The sequence below is a fragment of the Strix uralensis genome, chromosome 8 (assembly GCF_047716275.1).
Source record: "Strix uralensis isolate ZFMK-TIS-50842 chromosome 8, bStrUra1, whole genome shotgun sequence".
NCBI classification, from domain to species: domain Eukaryota; kingdom Metazoa; phylum Chordata; class Aves; order Strigiformes; family Strigidae; genus Strix; species Strix uralensis.
Window position 1 is genome coordinate 10,738,884 of NC_133979.1, and position 17,344 is coordinate 10,756,227.

Below are 17,344 nucleotides of genomic sequence, written 5' to 3' on the forward strand. Positions count from 1 at the left end.
CCCGGCCCCCCCCGCGCACCAGCGAGGTCCGCCGGGGAGCGCAGAGCGGCGGGGGGGCGGGGCTAGGGGCGGGGCTGGTACTGGCCCCGCCCCCGCGGCGTCGCTGCGGCGCCGGAAGCGGCGTGGCCCCGCTGGCGCTGAGGGTTCGCGGGGCGGCGGCACCGCCGAGCCGGGCCCAGCCCTGCCCTGCCCTGCCCGGCCCGCCCCAGCCTCGCCCCCTCCGCGCGGACCGTGAGTAGCGCGGCTGGCACCCACCCCGCGGGCCGCACCGCCTGGTTCCCGGCCCGCCCGCCCGCCCGGGCTCTCCGCGGTCCCAAAGCACCTGGGCCCCCCCCACCCTGCTGCTGCCCCGGGAGGGCCGCCGCTCCTTGCCGCCTCCGTCCGTGGGCGCCTGGCTCTCCCTCCCTGTCCCTGACCTCGTCCGGCGTGCCTGGGTCCCCTTCGCGACCCTTCCCCGCAGCCCTGCCCGCCCCCTCCACCAGCTCCCGAGTGTCTGGATCCCTTAGCGACACCCGCCCTCCGACATCGCCGGGGTGCCGTTGCCCTTCACCTGAGGGCTCTGGGTCCCCCACTCCTTCTCTCTCTCCCCCTGGGTGGTTGCTGTGGGGTCCCCACCCCGTGACTGGTGCTTCCCACCCTGCCTGGCCCCGCTGGCGGGGGAGCTGTGCTCCAGCCAGGCCCCTGGCCCCGCCAGGCCCAGCAGGTTGTGGGGGGGGGCCTGGCCTTGCCTGGGCACAGCCCCTCTGCCCCAGGGGTGCTGGGATGCCCAGCAGAACTATGGCCCAGCTCCAGTTCCCATGTCTAGGCCGGCTGTGTCCCCGCTAGTGGGGATGGTGCTGCTTTGCAGCCCTGCTGCAAAGGGACCCCGCGGGCAGGTATGGCCGGTGATGGCACCTCCATAATGCCTGCCAGTACGGGGCCTATCACCAGCTTGTGCCTCTCGGCCACTTTTCCAGAGCGTGAGAGCGGGCCCACTGCACTGCAGTGCCTCGCTAAGGGGCTGGCTTGGAGCAGCCAACTCATGGCCTGTGGGTTCAAGGGCTTCCCACCACCCTGCTTACAGTCCTCCAGCAAGCCTGCCCTCCCGGCTCGCTCCCTGCAGGGCTGGGGGTGCTGGCAGGCGGGGAGGCTCTGTGGGGCTTTTGCTTTTGGTGCCATTCATGGCCACTGCTTGTGCCAGGCCCTGTCTTTGCTGGGGAGAGGGTTTGAAGGCACTCACCTCCCTCACCCAGCACCCATCCCATCCTGGCAGGCAGCCCCGATGGACACGAGAGCGGAGCAGCACACATCCTGACCCCCAGTCCACACGGCTGCCCCCGTGCCAGCCCCAATGACTATGGACGAGTGGAAACCCAACCCTGCCGTCAAACCCCACAAGAAGCGGAGCTGGTACCTTGCCTGGAAATACAAGCTGATGAACCAGCGTGCGCTGCGGAAGCTTTGCCAGGTGAGTCACCAGCAGGCCTGCGGTGGATTAGGAAGGATAATCTACAGGATTTACGAGTTTATGGAGCAGCTGCATGGATGGAAGTGGGTCTGTTGGCAGTCTGGGTGACTAACGTGCAGGGGGAAGCATAACTTGTCCCCCAGAAAGCTACCTCCTGTGGCTTTGTGCTCATGCATGGAAAACTGCCGTGTCTAGCAGCTCCTTTCAGCTGCAAATGGACCTGTTGGATGGCTGTGGCAGGAGATACAATTATCCAGATATCCTTGAGAGGCTTGCAGCTAGAAACCTGACTGATTCCTCCACTCCTGGTTCTGGACCCATGCCCAGTGCGACAGGGCTCAGCCTGCAGTGGGAAACCATCCTTGCCCTGTTTGGTTTGCAAACCAAGCCTGGTATAAGGCACAACAGGTGGACAGAGAAAATAGGGCTGGGTAATGGGATCTTGTGCTCCAGAGGCAGCTGGCATCTGGGAAAACTGCGGGCCTGGTCACTGAGCTGTGAAACAGCTAATGCTCAGCGGAGCCAGTTTCCTGGGTGGTGTCTGGGGATGTAAGGACTGGAAGGGTTCGGCCCCATGGCAGCAAGCTGCAGAAAAGGGGCTGTTCCTGAGATGAGCAGAGCTCGTGAAATCTGGCAGCTGGTTGCTGTGGGAGGGAGCAGGGGAGGGTTTTGCATGTGCCTGGGAGCACGAAGGCTTGCAAGGGCTCCCTGGGGAAGGAGACTGCTTGGTCCTGCGTCCCCTGGCGTGCTCGGGGCTTGGGAACAGGCCTCCTCATTCAGGCAGGTGTTGCTCATAGTGCTGGGGGCAATGGGCTAGAGCCTGCGTGCTGTCATTTCTGTCCTTCATGGCACTGCTGTGGCTTAAAACAGATGAAAATTGAACATCTAAACCAGAGCTGCGGGTATGGGGTAGCCAGGTCTACAGCAGCTGGGCTTCTTGTCAGCAGCTCTGGCTGAGCCAGCCTTGCTAGACCCAGCTGCTGATCTTGCTTAGTGCTGCTTTGTTCATTCTGGTCACCAGGGCTGCTCCCCAACATCTCCAGTACTGACCAGGGTGGAAGGTCTGGGCAGGTTGGTAAGGTAGCCAGCTCCTCGTCATGAGCCCAAGGCTCTGTTCTTGCCTAATTAAAAGCTTTCTGTGCACAGGTCCTGAAAGGTGCTCACTCCTGAGTCAACAGCAAATCAACAAGCCAAAATGCCATAGTGACATTTATATCGTCACGTTGTCTTATTGCTGGTTTTCCGTCTTCCTCTTCCTCAGTTACTTCTTGAACCCGTTTGGCTGCTTGGCTGAGATAGCAGCAACACATAGCTTGAGGCAGTAGCTGGCCATCTAGGACAGGGAACCTTTTAGTGCCTCTCACCAATGGCAGGCCTGTGTGTGATCTCAACCCCATACCAGACCTCAGAGAATCAAGGGTCCTAGAACTGAAAAAGGCACTCATTTTTAGGAAGCAAGCTGTTTGGGGATTGAGGGGCAAGGGAGGAGTCTCAAAATCACCCAAGACCTGTCTCAATATCCCCTTGTGGGGGGACCAGGCTATGAGCAGCCTCCACCAACCTCTCCCCTCCTCTCCCTTGGTTGCTGTGACATCTCCACACTGAGTCTTGGGATGCTCTGAGGAGGTTAGTAGGACTCTGAGCTTGCATGACTGAAACTGGAAACCATCTGGTACATCCAAAGCGTGGCTGGACCAAGGGGCCAGAGCTTTTGGGCCATGGGACTAATCTGTCAGCAGCACATAGTGCTCAGATGTGGGCCTCAGTGGAGGCTCTGCTGTGAGCTGGATGGGCCCTCCTGGCATGGAGGCTGGTGGTGGAGCCCAGCAGCAGTGTTAGCTTTGAGGGTAACAGCTGCTCAGGGCTTTGTGTCTTGAATCCAATGGCAAAGCCTTCCCTCGCTCTGTGACTATCCAGGGCAGCTTTTGGGCTCCCTGCTAGAGTCAGCCCTGAGACAGGGCTGTAGCTACTGGGCAGGGACTTTGTCCCCGTGCAGAGCCCCATGGCCACCACATGCTGCTGTCACCTTTCCACCATGAAGAAGCACTTGGGCCCTGGGTTACAAAGGTCCCTGGGTCAAGTAAAGACAAATTGCTTCAGCAGAGGTCTTGGCTTTCAATCCTACATCCCAGGCCAGCATTGCAGCTCTGAGACCATCCTCTTGGCCATGGCCACTCGTGCTCTTGCAGCTTACACCTGCAAGTAGATTATGTCCCAACATGGGATGTTTATGGTCCAAGTCTTCCTGTGTGGCTCTGCCTCAGAAAAGGCCTTTTTAGTGTGGAGTAGCTTCTGATTTGCGCTGGGTCCAAATACTAGGAAAAAGACTGAAACTGAGGAAGAGAGAAGCAAGATGGATTTAAGTAAACTACAGATTCTTATAGAAATGTAGTAGTCTTTTCTCCTTCCTCTTGGTCTCGGAGCAGCAGGGCCATGGGCAATGGTGATGCTCACATTGGGGCTTCCCGTGGACCCCTCCATAGCCCCTGGACCTTCCCATAGCCCTCTGTGTCAGCATCCACACAGGTTGCCTCAAAGTTTGCTGCAGACAGTAAGGTTGAGGGCTGTTCTCTGTGGCCTGTGGCACAGTGCGGTTTTCTGCAGACACTTCCCTTTGCCTTGCTTTAGTCACATAGCATCTCCTCTCCATCTGAATACCCTGAACGCATGCTCTGGTTGCAGAGGGAAAAACAAGAGCAGTGATGCTGCAGGAGAGGCAGAAGTTAAGGTTACTGTGGGAGCTGTAACTCTGAATTACCAAACTCTTTACAGAGACCCCCAACCTTGATGCAATGTTTTAGCAGGAATCTGTTCGCAGATCTGGAAGAGGGGATAAGTTGAAAGTGGGTTAATTCTCACGTATCAAGAAGTCGGCGCTTTCCAGCTGATGAAAGCATTTCACCCTAAAACTCGGTCACCTGTATTTCCTTCTCTTTGCCTTTCCCCAGAAGAAAACAGGGAAAATGACAGATGCTTATGATCCCTTGCAAGATCTCCTGGGGTGCCCTGCAGCCTCTGCCAAGGAAGTGGGCTGATCTTGGGGTTGTTGTTACTTACAAGTTGCTAATGCAAACCATCCTGCATTGCAGACAGGTGCTGTCCTCTTCCTGCTTGTGACTGTGATTGTGAACATCAAGCTGATCTTGGACACCAGGAGAGCTGCTTATGAGGAGGAAGAGGAGTCTGCACAGGACTATGGTGAGAGGCAGCATCTTGCTTTTTTTTGAAAGCCAGAAATCTGGAAGAAGGGAAGTAATTTCTTTAAGTCAGGGCAAACTTGTGAGCAGCTACAGCATCAAAGATGGGTCTGTGCATGTGAGTTTAACAAAAATTAATAGAAAAAAGCTGTTCCTGGTCTGTTTACTCAAGGCTTCAGACACTTGGCTGCAGAGGTCTGTGTGGGGATAGCTGGGGCCAGACCTGTTGCTGTTTTGGATATCCCTTAGCTGCCGTCCCTGTAGATTCTGACCCATGGCTTGTTGGGCTGGGATACCTGGTGGGCATGACCTTCTGGAGGCTGGGCTAGCACCGAGCAGGGACAAGGCAGAAGGGCCTTGGCTGGTTGAGACTGGGCATTTCTCCCCTATAGATGATGAGATGCTGAATGTGGAGGTCCCTAGGCACCCTGTCAGCAACAAGAAGGTCTTGGATGTCGAGGTGTACTCCAGCCGGTCGAAGGTCTACGTGGCTGTGGATGGGACAACGGTAAGTGATGGGTGCTGGCTGTCCCCGTGAGCAGAGGGTGGATGGAGCTGAATGGGTGAAGCCTCAAGCAGCGAGTGGTGAGAGCACTTCAGTGGCTGGCAAGGAGGTCAGGAGTGATCCCACTTCTGCCTACAATACTCTGGAGGTTGTCCCATGTTGTATTCTACTCTGGCATTCATCACTGCCATGCCAAAATGTTACAGGAGAGAGACTTTCCTCTTGTTCAGGGGCTCTGCTGTGCTGAATGGGCAGGGAATAAGGTTTTGACATATGGTTCTCATCACTTCTCCACTTGCAGGTCCTGGAAGATGAGGCTCGGGAGCAGGGAAGAGGGATCCATGTCATCGTCTTAAATCAGGCTACGGTAAAGCATCCCTGGGTGTCTGTATTTGTCTTTCTTACTGGGCAGTGCTTGTCCTTGCTCTTTAACTCGAGGGTGCATGAGGCAAAGAGAAGTCCCTGAGTGCTTGTTTGTAGTTTCTAGAGCCTGCCATGGTCACCCAGAGAGTCCCTGCAGTGTCTCTCTTGGGCTTGCCTGGATGTCCTCAGGGAGCAGGCAAGGGAGGAGCTGTGAGGTTGGGTAATGCTGTCCCATGGACCTCAGTGCACTTCATGTCATGTGTGAAGGCCCGAGGGCTGAGCTTGCCTGGGGACTAACTCCCTGGCATACCAGAAAAGTAACTCATTGCACTGCTCAGAGACTGAGGCTTCCAGGACAGATTTCCATAACTCTGCATGTCCTGGCCATATAGCATTTAAGATGCACCTGACGTTTGAATACCAACAGGGTCATGTGATGGCCAAGAGGGTCTTTGACACCTATTCTCCCCATGAAGATGAAGCCATGGTACTTTTCCTCAACATGGTTGCCCGGGGCCGGATCCTGATCTTCACCATTAAGGTATGTGACTGTAGTGTCAAAAGAAAAAGTCATCTTGAGTCAGGACACCCTAAATCTCATCTGGGCAGTTGCCTCCTGAATGTCATTGGGCATTCCCAGGACTAAATGTCACATCCCCGCTGGGCTGTGCCTCCCTGGCTGGATCACCTCCCTTGTCCTTTCACCCCCGCTTGTTACTACAGGTACTGCTGTGTGCCCAGCGAGGTAGGAGAGCAAAAAGCAGATGTGTCAGAGCCTGCAGCAGTAAACAAGAAGTTAGGTGGAGAATGGACATGAGGAGATATAAGGATGTGGCAGGACCTTTCTGGGTCCCAGTTCCAGGCTTTACAGGGCACACTGTGGACTCTGGGCTGCTGTGCGAGCAGCACTGTGCTTCTTCAAGGCTTCAGGTTTAGCTGTGTGAAGTGTTGCTGAACACATGGCCCTGTCTGAGAACAATTTGGTCTCGAGGAAACAGGAGTCTGCGACTCTTCTGAGGACCTCCTCTGTGGGTCATGATGAAACCACTGGCAGGTTTTGTGGCACAGAGACCTTAGGAACCTGCTCTTGAAGGTTTCTGGCTCAACTGGTTCAAGGGTAGGAGTGGGCCCCTCTTTGGTGTTGATGGGAGACTCTATTTGTCTGCATCAGGAGCCAGACCTCAACTGCAGGGTTGTATTTTCTTCCAGGATGAAGGCTCCTTTCACCTCAAGGACACAGCCAAGAATGTCCTGAAAAGCCTGGGGAGCCAAGTTGCACCATTCCTGAGCTGGAGGGACATGTGGGCATTTGTGGGGAAGAAGGGAGGTGAGTCTTGCACAGGCTGGGAGAGGATCCATGGCTCCTTTTTTTGGGAGGAGCTAGATGAAGACAAACCCAGCCTGTCCCCAACGTGCTGTATGAGCAGGGAGCAAGTCATAGAGAGTGGCAGCTCCCTTTCTGGGCACGAGGGAGGGGATGGAGGCAGAGCATGTCCCCTCAGCAGCTTGCCAGAGGCCAGTGGGAAACATGCCAATCTGCACCCTGAGCTACAGCCCCTGGTTATGCCTTGACACAGTGGGGATGGGCCCTTCCTGACAGTCCTGACCTTGTGTCCCTGCTCCAGGGGAAGTATATGGGGAGAAGCATGCCAAGTCACCCGCCCTCTCGACATGGGGTGACCCCGTGCTGCTGAAGACAGAAGTTCATCTGACGTCCATGGAAGGTAGGAAGTAAGATCTGCTCTGCGGTGCCAGGTATCTCTGCTCTTGGTGGTTTTGAGTCAAAGCCATGCGTCTGTTAGCAAGGTCCCAGCATGGATTTAAGGCTGTCTGAGATGGGGATGGTAACTTTTAAAATGGGGCCAGCTTCCCATCTTCCTGCTTCTATGGCAATTCCAGGCATGATTGTTGAGAAGGCTGAGGGTGGGGAAGTGGGGACATGGTCTGGCCATTTGTCACCTCTCCAAACCAGGTCTGATCCAGTCTTTTCAGGCTGTTGGCCTTGAACATGACCCATTGCTACTCAGAGAGGCTGTAAGGTGGGGATGTCTTCTGAATGGCTCCTGTGGTTACATCTGGCATCCAGAAGTGTTGCTTGTTCATAGTAATAAGGACTGCCTCGGTGATGGCTGAGTCCAGGGAGAGCTGTGCGTGTGGCAGTGCAGCCTGGAGCACACAAGGTGAGGCCGTGGGGATGAGCAGTCTGTTTTTTCTCCTTGGTCCCTCCAGATGCTGAGTGCCACTGGCCCGACACAGAGCTGAACCGCCGCCGGAAGAGGTTCTGCAGCAAAGTAGAAGGTTACGGCAGTGTCTGTAGCTGCAAAGACCCCACGCCCATTGAGTTCAACCCTGATCCTGTGAGTGCAGGGGCAGAGTATTCAGGGAAGGCTCCAGGAGGGAGGGCTGGGCTGGACCAGGTGTGTTTGCAGCTCAGATGCAGAGCCCTGTCCTTAAGCACCAGCTGAGTGGTGAAAACTGCCCCTGGGCAAGCTCTTAACCCCAGCAAAGGTAAGGTGAATACACATGGTCAGTTCATGCTGGGGAAGGGGTGTTCCCTTGTCCTGTGTCTGCCCTGAGCTGCCAGGTTACCATGGCTCTAGAGACATCAGCATAAGCAGCAGAGCCTGTATGTTTGGAGACAGAGCAGCTATCATGGCCTTTGGGCTGCCCTTGGCACACTGCTGAAGGGTTTGGACAAAGGTCTCTGAGTGGATGCAAATTGGGATTTGGGAGCTGGGTCAGAGGTGGGGTGAAGGGGGGAAGATGGCAGGGTTTCCAGCTGTGCTGAGTGGAGTCCTGCATGGTTGGCATGGTCCTGAGCAAGGGGTAGGACTGTTCAGTTCTGCTGTTTAACAGCTGCTTTCAGTAGCATAGAATCATTTACTCACTGAGGTTGGCATGGCCTCCCCCAGCCCCACTCACACATGTTGTTCTCTTCCAGCTCAAAGACAATAAAGTCTTTGATGTGCCTGTAGCTGTTATTGCAGGGAACCGCCCCAACTACCTGTACAGGTAAGCTCTTCCAGGGGACACGGCTTCTCTGCTCTGTGCCACAAGGCCAGGCATGGCCCAGGCCCTCCCCTTCGTCCTGCTGGAAGGATCCAGCCTCCTCCTGGGGTTGCACCAGCAACGTGGGCAGAGCTGCTTGGACAGCAACCAGGGTCCTTGGCCATGGGAAAGGGAAGAGCCCAGGCGTAGTAGGTCCTGTTCCCTAATCATGCATACTTTCCCCCACCCCAAGGGATCCATACCCCTCTGCTGAACAGCCTGGGCCCACTGGGGCTGTGCTGGGCTCAGGCTCCTTGATCTCTCCCCAGGATGCTGCGCTCCTTGCTGTCGGCCCAGGGTGTCAATCCACAGATGATCACAGTCTTCATCGATGGGTATTACGAGGTGAGAGCACTCCCAGAGGTCCCTGTAGCCAGGTCCTTGGTCCCCCAGTTGAGAGTATGTGGTGTTGGCTCCGTCCTTGGTGGGTGACAGGCTATGAGCCCCTTCACCCTTCCTTCTGCAGTGGGTCACACTGCTCCTCACCCGCTCCTACACAAAGTTGGCCAACTTAGCCAAGCTGTGGGTGTGGATAAAGCTGCCTTGGCCTTTCCCAAAGCCCAGGGTTAACATCCCCATGTCAGAAAGGGGTTGGTGTGCAGGAATGAGTTGGTTATCCTGGACTCTCCCGATCCTCTTTTCTTGCTTGATGAGTGTCACCAGCCCTTTGAGCAGGGCCTGGGTGTAATACCTCTTGTCCAGTTCCCTCGCATGAAGCGGAACAAACCAGTCCTGTCGTGCCTGTCCAGCTCCACTCTCAGTAAGAGGTGGAGACCCAAAATGGTCTGTTTTCACAGGCTCATGAAAGCTGAGGCCAGGTAGAGGAGAACTGGCCCTTTAGAGGGCAAAGACCTACTAATCAGCTCAACCTTACAAAGCCCTGGAGGATCCCACTGCAAGCCCTGGCTCTCTGGCAGTGGGATGTGCTCTGGGACAGGCATGTGGGATCTTAGCAGGTCTCAGGAGCTTGCTAGCTCTCATCTCTGCAGCATCCCATGAAGTATTCTCTGGTTGCCTTGTGATGGAGGTGGGGAAGGGAACAGTCTCGTTCCCTTGCAGGCCTCTCCCACCACTGCCAGGCTGTGGGGCTGGGGGAGCTGGTTTGTTTATGCAGGCTCTCACTGCAGCACATCAGAGCGGTTAAAGATAGCAGCATCCATTGCCATGGCAACTGGAGCAGCATCCCTCAGCTACGAGGGGGCAGCCTGGATGCTTGTGCCGCCATGGCGGATACCAGGAAAAGGAGGAATGGTTGGTGCAATGGGAGCTCCTTCTCTTTTCTGTGGCTAGGAGGTGGGATGGAGACAGTAAGGGGATGGAGAAGGCCTTGGTGGGGCCTTCTTGGGGTGGAGGTATGTCAACCCAAATATGTATTACTTCTGATTCCAGTGCAGATGTGCTTGGTCAGAAAGGTCCCTTTCCTGGCAACTGTGAGAGAAAATGAAGTTGATTGTGGTCTTGTCATTAAACAGCTAGTAGGTGTTCCTGGCTGTACCTGTTTTCTTCCTGCACTGTCAATGGGGGACTGGGAATTTGGGGCCTCTCAGATATTCTTGGATACAACTTCGGGTCTGCAAACTAGCCAGGCTAACAGAAACTTATGGCAGTACTTAAGGGCTGAAGGGCCAAGAGGGTTTGGTGAGTTCCTTGCTGCAGTGTCTACAATACAGCATCATTTTGAGCCTCACTTGCCCCCAAGAAGACAGCCACATGCAGGAAATCCCACAGGCATGTTTTTGTTGTCCCAGGGAGCTGCCACTGGCAGAGGGTGGGGAGAATGTATCCAGACCCACACTTTTGATGAGCTTTGTACCTTTCCATTGCAGGAGCCGATGGATGTCGTAGAGCTGTTTGGCCTCTCAGGAATCCAGCACACTCCCATCAGCATTAAAAATGCCAGAGTTTCCCAGGTGAGAGACCTTTCCCAAACTCTGGGAGAGTTATTTCCTGGTACCTGGGATAGGATTCGAGGGAGGCAGGCTTAGCCCTGCATTTGTGCCAGGTTGATGCTAACACAGGCAATGATCTGTCTTTTCTTGTAGCACTACAAAGCCAGTCTGACTGCAACCTTCAACCTGTTCCCGGTGAGTGAGGCCTCTGCCTGCGCCCTGTCTAGCTGCTTGCCCATGGGAGCAAGACAGCTCAGGGTTCCCCTGGGAGAGTGGCATCTGTGACCCCCATCTCACAGGAGCTGGAATCAATCTTCTAGGGCAGGGAGCAGCACAGGCAGGGGATGCTGCTTGGTGTCTCTGTTCTGTCCTGTTCCTCTCCATCCTTCTGACATTCTCCTTGCTCTACAGGATGCTAAATTTGCTGTGGTTCTGGAGGAAGACCTTGACATTTCTGTTGACTTCTTCAGGTAAAGCTGTGGGTCCCTATTTGGGTGGGGCATTTCCTAGAAGCTCTCTGGCTGCTCAGGAGAGGCCAGATCCCTGCCACGCTATAGCTCACCTGTCTGAGGCTGAGCCATCCCCAGCAACAGCTATAACTGACCTCTGCCTGCAGAGAGGTTTGAGTCCTGGTGCTCAGTGCAGGGTGACTTCAGGGGCTGGGATCTCTTCCTGGTTTTCTTTTTTGGGGACACCGATCCATTCTGTACACACATGGCTGGAACTGCCCCATAGCAAGAGGACAGGGACAGTGTCTAACAGGGCTCTTGTTTCTTCTTAAGGAAGAGAGACTCTGATGGAGCAGGAGACAATGTCCCTTGCCCATGGTGAGATGCAACTTAGCTTGCTTGGGTGCTCCTCCCCTATCTCACACCAGCATCAGCTACCTCAGCAAAAGAGATGGGTTAAACAGTCCCAACTGTTCAGGGTGGCTCGTCTCCTCATGGAGAATTTGCCTTAGTTTGTGTGAGGGAAAGGATGTTTGACCAGGGACCGGGCAACTCTTTCCTCAGCTTTCTGAGCCAGTCGATACACCTTCTGGAGGAGGACGAGAGCCTGTACTGCATCTCGGCTTGGAACGACCAGGTGGGTCAGGGAAGGATGGTGGAGCAGGGATACCTCTGCCCTGTGCTGTTCCCATGTCAGGCTGGAGTCCAAGTTCTGTCTTTAAAGCAGGGTGTCCCCCCACTATCATCCTAAATGGGTCTGTCTGCCCTGCACTGTTCAGAAGTGCCTCTGCAAATCACTGTCCTGTCCCTGCCATGTGCTTCCCGGTGACTGTCCCCTGCTCCCTATGCTGGGAGCCTCAGTGGAGCCAGATCCCTCCTTTTTTTGGTGGGGTAGGGGTGCATTCAGGGTGCTGAATGCTCCCCGTGACATCGCAGGGCTATGAGCACACAGCTGAGGACCCCTCGCTCCTGTACCGTGTGGAGACCATGCCAGGCCTGGGCTGGGTGCTCCGGAAGAGCCTGTACAAGGATGAGCTGGAGCCAAAGTGGCCAACCCCTGAGAAGGTGAGTACCTGAAAGGGACTGCACACCCCCATCTCTGTCCATCAGCCATCCCTGATCATCACCCAGTCCCTGTGGGTGCAGCTCTTGGAGGAGCCCAGGCTCTCCCTGAGCCTTCTCCTGGGAAAGATGCCCAAGCAAAATGGATTTGGGACAGACAGTAACTTGAGGACCACGTAACCAGCCACGGAGCTGGTTGGAACAGCCCAGGCAGGCTGGGGCCAAAGGGGCTAGAGCTGGTGTGGGCAACCAGAAAGGTCCCTGGATGACGCTACCAAATCATGTCCCCAAACTTGAGTGTGAGTGGCAGTTTCCCCTCCCCAGCTCTGGGACTGGGACATGTGGATGCGGATGCCTGAGCAGCGGAAAGGCCGCGAGTGCATCATCCCTGACATCTCACGCTCCTACCACTTCGGCATCGTGGGGCTCAACATGAACGGCTACTTTCACGTGAGTCACCTCCCTCAGCCCCCAAGCCCTGTCCTGATGCTCAGCTCTGACTCAGCGACCTTTCCAGATAGCGGGGATGCTTGAGGTGATCTCCAAGTACTGCTGACTCCTGACTGAACCCTGTTTTCCTTCCCTCTCCTCTCTCTTACTCCCAGGAAGCCTACTTCAAGAAGCACAAGTTCAACACAGTTCCGAATGTCCAGCTTAAAAATGTGGAGAGGTGAGTGCTGGTCAGAATAAGATCTGGATGAAACAGTTGCTTGACCTGACCCATGTCCCCTTGTGCTGAGGACATGATCCTTCCTGCTGGAACAGCCATAACCTACAGCCCCCACAACCTGGCCTCTGCTGGGGAGTCCTTGCAGTGGTTTTTGTGAGGTTGGGTTCAGCTACCCTGTGTTCCTGGTGGACATGTTGGAAGGGTCACGTTTTTGCTGCCACATCCCTCAGGATGCATGGCAGTCCCTGCTCTCTGTTCGTTGGCTCCAACCTGCCTTTTAGTGTTACACTGGGACAGTCTTAAATTTGGATCATCTTGGGATGTCCCCTGCTTATCAAACTGTCTGACTCTGCCCTGATCTCTGTGTCTTCTCCTTCCACAGCTTGAGGAAGGATGCCTACGAGACTGAAATTCATCGGCTTCTGGGGTAGGTGCCCGCAGTAAGGTTGGGAAACCACGGGGCACACTGGGTGAACCAATCAGGACAGAAGAAGGGGTGGAGGTGGTCCTGGAGGCCCCAGCCACCGCTTGCCTGTTTGAAGTACAGTGGGGAGAGGGAGGAGGTGGGGTCCTCTCTCACCCCCTGTTCCATTTCCACAGTGAGGCTGAGGTCTTGGACCACAGCAAGAACCCCTGTGAGGACTCCTTCGTGCCAGACACTGAGGGCAGGGTCTACGTCATGTTCATCAGGATGGAGCAGGAAGCAGATTTCACCACCTGGACTCAGCTTGCCAAGGTGAGGCCCCTGACATGGCCCATCCTCACCTCTGTGCTGGTCTCGGCATCGCTAGGAAACATCTGGCTCTTGTTCTTGGGTTTGCCCATGGTATGGACACAGTTCAGCAAATGGATTCTTGCTGTGCTTGGGTGATGTTAAAGCTCTTGGGTGTTTATGGAAGGTGCTGGGTCACCCAGGGCAGACACTTGGCTCAGTGGAGAAGATAAGTTTTGTGACCTCTCTGTGTGGGAGCCCAGGGCCTGAGCTTGTCTGGTAGCTTCCATCGCTCACCTGGAGGTGGTGATCAAACCCCCTGTCCCGAAGCAGGGATGGGAGTGGGTTCCCCCTCTCCTCTCACTGGTGGTGGCTGGAGGGGTGCTGCCCTGCGCCACCCCAATCGAGGGTCAGCCCTCTGCTGTGTCTCGGTGAGGGCAGGGGTGGTGGCTCTTTCCTTGCCAGGGGACAAGGACTAGCCCTGGTGTCTGTCCCCAGGCTCTGATGCCTCTTCCTCCCCCTCCCCTCCATCCTAGTGCCTCCACATCTGGGACCTGGACGTCCGCGGGAACCACAAGGGGCTGTGGCGGCTCTTCCGCAAGAAGAACCACTTCCTCGTGGTGGGGGTCCCTGCCTCTCCCTACTCGTGAGTATTGGGGGGCACAGCAATCCGGATAATGCCCCCATCCTCATGGCTCCATCCCCTGCCCCGCACACTGCATCATCCACTTCTGTCCCAGCACAATCCTGGGGCATACCACCCCCCTTCTTAATCAGTATGGTGGGAAGAGGGGACAGGATACATGCCCAGGGCTGGAGGATGCTCCAGGGGGAAGGAGATTATGCCAGGAAGGCCAGGCAGTGCTGTTGGGAGTGGGGTCCTGAGGGGGACCACCACCCCTGCCTGCTCCCATCCAGCCTCCTCACCTGCAGGTCCAAGAAGCCCTCATCAGTGACACCAATCTACATGGAGCCCCCCGCCAAGGAGGAGGGGGCGGTGGCAGTGCCAGCGGTTGCTGCAGCAGAGCAGACGTGAGACTGGCAGCTGGGAAGCGAAGGGGACCGGGGAAAGACAGAGACCCCCACGGTGCAGAGACAGAGTTGACAGCAGCTCTCAGAGGCTGGTGACTGGACACGGACTCCCATTTCAGGCTGCAAAATGAGATCTTGGGCTCCCTCCAGCCCCCCATTGTGCTCTCCCTCTCCTCACAAGGGACAGGGTCCTTCCCTGTAGATACGCCACCCCCCATCCCAGGAACTTTTTTTTTTTTTTTTTTTAACACAGACTCTTTACTAACACTGCTCCTTTTGTCCCCTGGCTGGGCAAGGCTGGAGGAAGGAGATGCTCAACCGGGGGCTAGAGGAGGCCTTGAGAAACACCTCTGCTTCCCTTTTTGGACCCTATGTCCTGAGAAGGCAGCATGTTCATGGGCAAGTGCTGCAGCCTACCAGCTGGGTGTTATTTATTAACTCTTGCCTGGCTGGCTCTGTGCCCAGTGGTGAATGCAGTGGTGAAGAAAGGATCTTCCAGCATCTCTTCTATCTCCTGCACTATGGATGCACCTTGAAGACTGTACGCTGGGTCGGACATCTCCCCGCACACCGGCTTCACTTCTTGGGCTGCAGTGACCGGTGCAGCCCAGCTCACAGGCAAAAGGGAATGCTGAAGAGGAGCTGAACCTGCTGTGGACACATAGGGGACACCACGTACCCAGCACGAGGGTGGTCAGGTGCCCCTTTGCTTTCCCTGCAGTTCTGGGAGCTGGAGATGACTATAGATGGAAGTGGAGCAGGCTGTGTGCTATGGCTCAGACCATCCTCACCCACCTTCTCTGTGGGGAGCAGCCCTGCCCCCCGAGTCATGGGAGAGGGGGTGAAAGTGCCTTGCAGAGTGAGATGGGAGCAGCCAGCGGGCATCCCTCTGGCCACAGGGGCGGGATGGACCGGGGTCCTCTGGAGCAAGAGGTGCTGTGCTCTGGCGCAGGCCTTGGCTGTGGTACCGTACCCTGTCTCTCCCTCTTCCCTGGCCAGGTACCCCCAGCTTTTGCTGAAGGCAGAGGGGGTTTCTTCTCCTGAATCCCCACCCTTACCATGGTACGTTGCTAGCAGGGAAGCTGTGAGGTGAGCCAGGGTGGACAGCCTGGCTCTCCTGCTGTGGTAGACCCCTCGTGCAGAGGGAGGGGGAGGGGATCCCTGGCCCCTCTCCTGTGCCTTAGGAAGGACCCCAGGGCCCCCTCCCACCCCAGCTACTCGGTACTAATGTGTCGTCCCCCCATACTCGGGGTAGTCCTGGTCCCCTTGCTCAGTACCACCTCCCTGTCTCATCCATGCACCCAGAGATCCAGATCCTCCAGCCTTGGGCAGGGATGCTGCACTCTGGCTTGCCCTTGGGAGGAGGATTTGCTTCTCAGCCCTTTCCCTGTGGTCACAGGGACCCTTCCCCTTCATTTTTTTCACTGTCTACACTACACTAACTTATTTATTTATTGCTTGTGGGAAGGGGAGGATAGCAGGAAAGCAGCATGGAGAGCTGGCAGCCCCCAAGCTGCGCAGGAGCAGTCGTGGGAGGTTTGTCTCTTGACCCCCTGGCTCCATCCTCTGTTACCCTCCTTTCTCCCTTGCCCAGCATAGGAATGAATAGTTGTGAACCCAGGAAATCTGCTCCTCCTTGGCCAAACTGAGCCTCCTGTGACACAGCACAGCTCTAGTGTGACTGCAGGGACTCTGACCCTCATGGTCCCCTGCATGCGTGCCCCAGCAGCAGGGATGGGACAGAAGCAGGGAACAAGAGGGTGCAGGCTGGCACTCTTGAGACTGTGGTACTGGGCTTGGGTTCAACCCTGCCCACCTCTGCCACCTGCAGCACTGCCCTTCACTGGGACTCAGCTCAGGCAGCCTGTGGGCAGGAGGCCTCTGCGCTGACCCTCAGGGTAAAGCAGGTCCTTTCAGCTTGATGGGAAAGGGACTTGGCTTCTTCCTGGGGAATGCAGCTCACTCCCCATACCCTGCTTTGGAAAAACTTCCATGGCTCTCTGCCATGATGCCCTTTCCCTGGCATCTCTGTTCCCAAGGCCCTGTTTCCCTTCTCCCTGAAACTAAATGCACCCCCTTTCCCTTCTCTGGCAGGGCTCAGGCTCAGCTTCCTCCTGGGGCTGGTGAATGGCTAAACACGAGTTCCCCTCTCCTCTCCTGCCCACCCTGCAGCGACCAGGGGGCCGTGGCTCCCTGTTCTCAGCAACAGCAGGACTGGACTTGATCAGTGGGCTTCAAGCTCCACTCTCTGCACACCACAATGGGCCTGGTGGGTGCTGTTCTCCGTCCCTCCCCGTTCCTCCAGCAAGGCTCCAGTGTGGTGGCCGTGGTAGGGCTGGGTGCGTGGGCATCCCCAGGGCTTGCTGCTTTCTGAATCGAATTATTTTTTCAAGAATAAACATTGCAAAGCTGTTGAGCCTCGTGTGTTTCATAGCTGGCCTCGTGCATGGCCCAGGACTGGGGTCCCAGGCTCTGGCCACCTGCCTGAAAAGAACAGACCCCTGTCCTCTGTTGTCTTGCTCTGCCCCTGTACACCGCAGGGCTAGCTGTGGGCTAATGGTGACCCTGTGCCCTGTGGCTCCTGTGCCAGCAGAGGTCCTCCAAGCTGTGCTGTGCTGTGCCGTGCGGTGCCAGAGCAGCTGGCGCAGGTTTGCGAGCCGTTTCCTCAAGCTTTATCACTTTTATCTTCAGTTCAGCAACCGACAGAAACTCTGACCTGCTGCCCAGGGCCTCTCACTTGGTGTAACCAGCACCTCCAGTTGCCACCCCCTGAGAAATACAGACTCGTGGCCCTCGGCTCCTGGCTTGATGTCCCCTTGGGGGCTGCTTGTCCTGGGCTGGGGGCAGCAAGCAGCCAGCCCTGGTGCCAGCCTGAGCCCCATAGTGCTGGGCTGCATTTCAGGTGGATTTGGGTTTCTTTCCTTTGAGGGAAATGAGGTCTTGGAAGAAAGAGCCCCTGGCCAAGGTCAC

The 17,344-nt window shown here is 56.2% G+C and overlaps 1 protein-coding gene across 1 annotated transcript; it reads left to right on the forward strand.

Annotated features, from left to right (window-relative positions):
* Positions 1–141: 141 nt before the first annotated feature.
* On the forward strand, positions 142–16,790 carry POMGNT1 (protein O-linked mannose N-acetylglucosaminyltransferase 1 (beta 1,2-)). The gene is made up of 22 exons (XM_074876146.1): positions 142–231; positions 1,253–1,447; positions 4,537–4,645; positions 5,037–5,152; positions 5,451–5,516; positions 5,940–6,053; positions 6,722–6,839; positions 7,138–7,236; positions 7,742–7,869; positions 8,454–8,524; positions 8,830–8,905; positions 10,387–10,470; positions 10,603–10,644; positions 10,861–10,919; positions 11,463–11,535; positions 11,835–11,963; positions 12,285–12,410; positions 12,566–12,630; positions 13,013–13,057; positions 13,231–13,366; positions 13,879–13,988; positions 14,276–16,790. The coding sequence occupies exons 2-22, from the start codon at positions 1,331–1,333 to the stop codon at positions 14,376–14,378; spliced, it is 1,986 nt and encodes a 661-aa protein (XP_074732247.1). The 5' UTR covers positions 142–231; positions 1,253–1,330; the 3' UTR covers positions 14,379–16,790.
* The last annotated feature ends 554 nt before the right edge of the window (positions 16,791–17,344 follow it).